Source organism: Penaeus vannamei, chromosome 12 (assembly GCF_042767895.1).
Source record: "Penaeus vannamei isolate JL-2024 chromosome 12, ASM4276789v1, whole genome shotgun sequence".
In the NCBI taxonomy this organism is placed as follows: domain Eukaryota; kingdom Metazoa; phylum Arthropoda; class Malacostraca; order Decapoda; family Penaeidae; genus Penaeus; species Penaeus vannamei.
This window is the reverse complement of record NC_091560.1, coordinates 27,154,036-27,161,535: the sequence shown is the minus strand read 5'-3', so window position 1 is coordinate 27,161,535 and position 7,500 is coordinate 27,154,036. Positions and strand designations below refer to the sequence as shown.

The following is a 7,500-nucleotide window of genomic DNA, read 5'->3' as shown; positions in this document are numbered from 1 at the left end:
GAGGAGGAGGAGGAGGAGGAGGAGGAGGAGGAGGAGGAGGAGAGAGAAGAAGAAGAAGGAAGCAAGAAGAAGAAGAAGAAGAAGAAGAAGAAGAAAAAGAAGAAGAAGAAGAAGAAGAAGAAAGAAGAACAAAAAAGAAGAAGAAGAAGAAGAAGAAGAAGAAGAAAGAAGAAGAAGGAGGAGGAGGAAAAGAATGAAGTAGAAGAGGAGGAGGAGAAGGAGGAAAAGGAGGAGGAGAAGCCTCTTGAAGGGGGCCCGCGCGGAGGACAAAACACGCTATATTGATATCAATTACTAACAATACGGCGCTGGAGGCCTCCCCGCTGCCTTGGGATATTAGCAGGAAATTACTACTCGATAAAATATATAATGTAGGATGGAGGCGGGGGAGGGGGGGAGAGGGGGTAGGAATTACTGAGAAAAAAATATATGAATCGGCTCTCCCGCAGACAGTCTATTAAGAGTATGGACTTCCCACAGTCACAAGCACGCTAACCCGCGTACAAAATTGAACTGAAACATGTAATTGTTCCCGTTATTGTCTGCGTTTCATTTCATGGGTTTCACTGTCTTCCTCTTCTACAGCTCCATCACCGCTATGACGCTGCATGTCTCGCTGCCATGACTAGCTCGCCGGCGCAGCCCATTGCCGCAAGCGGAAACCGGCACGCATCTTGAACACACGAACTATGGCTGCAATCTCCGGCAATGGTCGCGTACCTCTGACGCCCCATTTAGCGGATGCTGCTGGACTGGCACTACGGCAGATGGCAGTCGGGCCAAGAGGGCCATCCAAGGCAGCGTGGCAAGAGGGCCATCCGAAATGGCGTGGCAAGAGGGCCATCCAGGGCGGCGTGGCGAGGGAGGCAGCCAGAGCCGCATGGCAAGAAGGGCGGCCTATAATCTCATGACATAAATCTGCCGGGTCCGCCCTCGCCCGCCCTCACCCGCTGGTCCCTCGGGTGGCCGCCTGCCTCCCCGCCCTAGCACACTTTCACACACACTCGGGGATGCATACATAAACACACACACACACACACACACACACACACACACACACACACACACACACACACACACACACACACACACACACACACACACACACACATCATGACTTAAGTGCCTGACACTCCCTCAAACCCCGCCTCACCTGCACGAGGCTCGGCTGCCGCCTTTTCGCGGTTGCGAGGCGCGGCGTCGCGTGGTGTTCGGGCGATAAAGCCGTGTCCGTCGCTTAAATCCGGCGTCCCGAGGCAGCAATTCTGGCCGGTCTGGGAGGTGCCAGATAACGAGGGTGGACAGCTCGGCGCGCCTACCTCAGCTGGTTATAATTGGGTTCATAAACCTTTGTGACGAATCTGCTAAAAGCATCGTCCTTCACGGCACACTCGCGTAGGGGCTCGCCGGCGCCTCCTCGGGATGGGGCGGCGCTGCGGCGTCAGTGCTAATCACCAATGCCAAAACTGCAGCCGGAAAATAATAACGCGTACAGACACAACTTGCCAGTTACAGGCAGTGGCACAAACGCTGATAATCACAGGGAAAATGTAATTCGCGTATGCGGTGGACACGCACGAACACACACGAGCTACACACCAAGTGATGCACACATACGTTTAATATACCGACACCCACTTAGTGACGTAGTCGCCCTGACGTACTGGGCCGACGATCTCATGAATCGATCTCGAGATGACTGTGATCATAGCCGATAACTTGAGCATCGGCGGCGATAAACCAAGCACCCCCCGGCCAGCCCCCCCCCCCCCCACGGCCGATCGCGCGTCTTTTTCCTCTTTTGCTTGCCCGCCCTCCCTCGCCCCCCCCCCCCTCCCCGCCAAGTGTTCCACGATGCGCTTATCGTTTCATCAGTCATGCGGCGCTCATTAGGCGCAAGCACTGCAAGCACTGTGACAGGGTTATCGCGTCCCGAGATGTCATGTAAAGAATGACGACACATGGCTACTCTCTTTCCTTTGCTGTTTTTTTCTCAACGTCTGGACATAGTGACAGGATAACTAGCAACAGCAATACTGATGATTAAGATTATGATTATGATGATGATGAAGATGATTGCTTTAACATCTTCAAATCTTCATTATTTCCTTCACCCCCCCCCCCACACACACACATACACACACACTGGTACTGCCAGATACCATCTAACATACACACGTTTATAAATGTTACATTTTAGTCATTAACAAATTAAAGTGGATGCAGTAATATTTACATCATCACATTACCCTTGAAATAATTACTCCGTCGTCACTCTCCACGTCAAACTCCACTCCCCATAGCTAAACGCACACAAAAAGCTATCATGGACGCATCATGGCGACAGCCCGGGATGTAAAGGCCACTTTCACCAAAGTACTCATTTCCCATGCATTACCACCAACTTAAATAACATGCAACCCATTACAAAGTGTAATTGCAAAGTGGTTTTCCCAATTAACGGACTTTTCGGCATTCATACGATCGCTTTTAGCCCGCATAGCGAGCATTCCACCGCGCCGCTGCATAAAAGGGACGGCGCGGCGCTAATGTTTACGTATTAAGCCGCCGCCATGGACGCCGCCGAACTCGCGCTCGAAACAATATCCATCTCCGGCCCTTCCATCTCTCCAAGCAAAATTTACAGCCCTGCTCCTCTTTCCTTTTCCTCCTTTTTATTCCCTCTATCTCTTCTTCCTCCGCCAAGTTTGGGATGTTACCTTATATTTCCCTGTATCATCGTCGCCAGAAATTTCGGAATGCAACTTCTGCAGATGTTGTGTCGTCGCAAAGTTCCCGAAGAGCGAGACACCCATCGCCTTGTTGTTCGGGGGGGGAGGGGGGGGGAGGGTCTTCTCGGGTGTTTTTGGCGACGGGGTGAGGAGAAGGAGGCGAATGGGGAGGGAGGGAGGGAAGGAGGGAGGGAAGAGGAGGAGAAGGGAGGGAGGAGGAGAAGGGAGGGAGGAGAAGAAGTGGAGGAGGAGGAGAATGGAGGAGAAGATGAGAAGGAGGAGGAAGAGATAAGAGGAGAAGGATGATGATGATGATGATGATGAGGACGAGAAGGAGGATGAAGAGGAGGGGAAGGAGGAGAAGGAGGAAGGGGAGGGGGAGGAAGAGGAAATGGCTACAGCTAAGGAGAAAGAGGAGGAGGAGAAGGAGAAGGAGGAGGAAGGGGAAAAGTATGTGGAAGAGGACGGGGAGGAGAAAGAAGAGGAAGATAAGAAAAAGAAGAAGAGTAGTAAGAAGAAAAGAAAGAGATGGAGGAAGAGGCCCCACTACCCTGGACTTGGCTTAAGTTCTCCAAAGTTACTTGGGGGGGAGAGGGAGGTAGGGAGAGGAGGACTAGGGAAGTACGGAAGAGGAGGAGGGAGGAAGGAGCAAACAGGGGCAAAGGCAGTGAAAGTAAGGAAAAGCGCAAGAGCGAGAGAGAGAGAGAGAAAGAGATAAACAGGCAGAGAAGGGAGTGAGTATATAGATATAAATATATAAATATATAAATACATACATACATACATACATACATATATATATATATATATATATATATATATATATATATATATATATATATATACATATATGCATACATATATGTATAAATGTATATATCTATATATGCATACATGTGTATATATGTATAGGTACATGTATATATGTATATATGCATTTATGAACACATACATACATACATACACACACACACACACACACACACACACACACACACATATATATATATATATATATATATATATATATATATATATATATATATATATGTGTGTGTGTGTGTGTGTGTGTGTGTGTGTGTGTGTGTGTGTGTGTGTGTGTGTGTGTGTGTGTGTGTGTCTGTGTGTGTGTGTGTGTGTGTGTGTGTGTGTGTGTGTATTTATGTATCCTGTATGTGTGTGTGTGTGTGTGTGTGTATTTATGTATCATGTATGTGTGTGTGTGTGTGTGTGTGTGTGTGTGTGTGTGTGTGTGTGTGTGTGTGTGTGTGTGTGTGTGTGTGTGTGTGTGTGTGTGTGTGTGTGTGTGTGTGTATGTGTATGTGTGTGCGCGTAGTAATACTGCAACTACTATTATCATGATAATAATAACAATGATAATAGTAATAATGACGATTTTAACAGTAACACTACTAGCAACACAATATGCTAATGACACTGCATTGCCAATGATTTCCCATTGCCATAAAAAAACAACACTGGTTTCTTTTTATTCCCAAACCAAAAATAGAAGAGAGGAAAATAAAACGAAAAAGAAAAAGGCGGAAAATTGCAAGAAAAAAAGTTTCCACCCTCCTATTAACCTGAAGTCTTCCCGCAAGGCTCACTCCAACGGCATCAGGCCATGTGACTATCGACCATAATGACCTGCGAGGCTCTGCAGGTTCTTGGGCGCTTTCTTGAAGATGTTATCAAAGGCCGCGACGAAGGGCCCGACCCATGACCAAATATTTGACTAATGATCCTTTATTCTGGCTTCTGAGGCCGAGGTCTCCGCCTCACGCGATTAATGCTTGACACAGGCACCGTGTGTGTGTGTGCGTGTGTGTGTGTGTGTGTGTGTAGTGCGTGTGTACGTGTGTGTGTACGTGTGTGTGTACGTGTGTGTGTGTGTTGTGTTGTGTTGTGTTTTGTATGTGTGTGTGTGTGTGTGTGTGTGTGTGTGTGTGTGTGTGTGTGTGTGTGTGTGTGTGTGTGTGTGTGTGTGTGTGTGTGTGTGTGTGTGTGTGTTTGTGTGTGTGTGTGCGCGCGAGTATTCGCTTGTGTATCTACAGTTCCCCCTTTCCCTTCAGCACAAGCCCCTGACCACCAGGAGCGAATAACAGACCATAATGGGTTATGGAAATGCGAGAGCGATACACTTCTTCCCGTCTCCCCGGCTGCGACCACGCCCACCGCCCCCCGCCCGTCAGCACCTGCCCCGACCGCCGCAGAGACGAGCAGACCAATTTTTTTTTAAACAACCACGCACTCGCCGTTATCTATCGAAACCTTTATATCTATACGTCGCTCTGTATCTGAAACGCTTGACCATCTCCTGTAGAATGCCAAATCGTCTCTAAAGTAGAAAGACACACTTAACTGACGGACATTTCCATCAGGTGAGACAGAGCTGCTACCTGTTTTGCTGACGGGCCGGGGAGCGAGGACACGCGGCTAACATAATTAACCAAGTAAGGTATTGTAGCCATTAAGATGCCGGAGATGCTCCCCACTCGAGCAAGGAGGCGGGGGAGTCGCACGGCCCTACACCATTCTGCCATTAATCAATAATATGTGTAACTTATCGCGGCCTACACATCACCGCGCGGCCAGCCATCGCCAAGCAGTAATGACCGCTGTTCGACCACGGCGCTTAAATAATGGCCGAGGAGGAGGCGAGGCGGCTCTCCTCTCCTGAAGCAGTATCTCCATGCACTGGTCGAGGGCCGCTCGCGGAGTATCAGGGGTATATTCGCAGCTATTTGAGGAATGCTTATGAGCAAGTCATGGACTATTGAGGACAATTTGCTGACTATTTGAGGACTGGTTTGGGATTTTTCATACGCAGTAATCTGACTATTTAAGGACTAATCGCAGACTATCAACATATCAATTCAAAGACTATTCCCTGGCTATTCGCAAAAAAATATTTACTGACTATGTACGTGGAAAATGCTCAAACCGACCTGAAATGAAATGTACTGCTCGTCTAGCCGCACATAGAGCCTGAATACATAGAAAGCAAGCTAGGTTTTTACGGATGGAATGAACATTTAACCACACTCATGCGCTTCATTCAAGGAAAAACTGCACGAAATCATCCTCGCAAATATCGAAAGAGATTTAAGCCAACGCTTACATCCCCGCAGCCGCCCCAGAGGAAGGAGAAGCGTCCATTACGCACATATAAACCGGGCATCAGAACCTCATACGACGCGTTAACACCCCGGATGTGGCAACAATGCGTGCGAGAACCGGGTGCACTCCTCGCGCGCATGGCGGTCTGGCTCACTTTTAAAGCGAACATCAAGAAGCAAGGCTTGATTACCCGCGGGACGAGACGCTAACAGGTTAATTAATTAAAGGCTAGACTGGCTCCTGCACGCGCCGACCCTCGCTTATGACTTACGCGGGCCCCACACGTTCTACGGGCAGGCAGGGCCAGGCATTGGCCCGTGCGGCACACTGGCACTGGGGCATCTGCGCTCTCTCTCTGTCTGTCTGGTTCGTCAGACAGACTGTCTATCTGAAGAGACTCCCATGGCTGAATTTTGTCTGGCGAAAAATGGTTAAAATAACCTTCGAATAATCTTTAAAAATACGTAAGGAGCTTTTCCCCGTGCATCCTTTCCCTCTCTCTTTATTAATTTGTTTGAAATTTGTCCGTTCGCCCTTCTGCCTCTCTGTCTGTCTGTTTCTCTCTCTCTCGTTCTCTCTCCCCCTCCCCCATTTTTTCCCTTCTTGGAGCGAATTTCAACTTCGAAAGTCCCCCCCCCCCTTCCCCCCTATGTCGAGCCGCGAGACCGGACAGGAATCCCCCCCCCCCCCCCTGTGAGTGGAAGGGCGAGTGACTTACCTCGGAGTCCTCTGTGAGCGTCGGCGAATCTTCAGGAAGGGCATCGTCCACCAGCACTGCCCCTTGTCCGAGAGCAACCTGCGGCAGAGAGAAAAAATAGCGGCATTAGAGGAGAGGTCTTGGTAAGCGGAACGTCGCACCGTCGGGGTAACGTCTCTCCGAACATCATGACCTCACATAACCGTTCATGTTGTCATGAGCGCCACACCTCATCATCAAAAGAATATTAACAAATATTTCTCGGCAATAACCTGCATGATGGGCGTTATGGCTTGCATCACCATAATACAAGATGCATCTTATTGCAAAGAGCTCGTCGTTCCACCCCCCTCCCAGCCCCTGCCCGCCCTCCGACGCCCAACAAGCGGCTCTCAGTGCCATCAGAGCCATATTTGGCACCCCGGCCTGTCACTCCTTCCTGTCACCTTCCCGGTAACTCCCTCTCTTTTCCCCCTCCCTACTCCCGTCACATCCATCTCGGCCCTACTCCATCATTCCCTTTCGAGCCCTCCGTCCGTCCGTCCGTCCGCCCCTCTCTCCTCCCTCCCTCCCTCCTCCCCATTCTCTCCTTTACCCCTTCTCTCCCTCTCTCCTCCACCTGCCTGCTCTCTTCTTTATCCCCATCTCTCCCTCCTTTTCTCTTCCCTACTCTCGTCTTTACCCCCTCTCTCCTCCACTTCCCGGCTTTCTTCTTTATCCCCACCTCTCCCTCCTTTTCTCCTGCCTACTCCCTTCTTTACCCCCTCTCTCCTTCACCTCCCTACTCTCGCCTTTTCCCTCCTCTCTCACTCCCTCCCTCCTCCCCCTAACCTTCCCCCTTCCTCCCTCTCCCCTCCCCTTCCCTCCCTCTATCCTCTCCCTGGTGGCATCCTCTCCGACCGCAATATCGTGTAGCTCTGCGCGTCTGCAACACGATGCAACATTACGCAA

General features: G+C 49.9%; 1 protein-coding gene across 1 annotated transcript in view; it reads right to left on the bottom strand.

Annotated features, from left to right (window-relative positions):
• The window catches only part of LOC113812804 (no long nerve cord), a 102,682-nt gene extending 95,923 nt beyond the window's left edge, over positions 1–6,759 (bottom strand). Inside the window, exons 1-2 of the mRNA XM_070127673.1 lie at positions 6,748–6,759; positions 6,571–6,648 (exon numbers count right to left, since the gene is read on the bottom strand). Coding sequence (XP_069983774.1) covers positions 6,571–6,648; positions 6,748–6,759 — 90 coding nt within the window. The remainder of the gene's footprint in view (positions 1–6,570; positions 6,649–6,747) is intronic.
• Between the last annotated feature and the right edge of the window lie 741 nt (positions 6,760–7,500).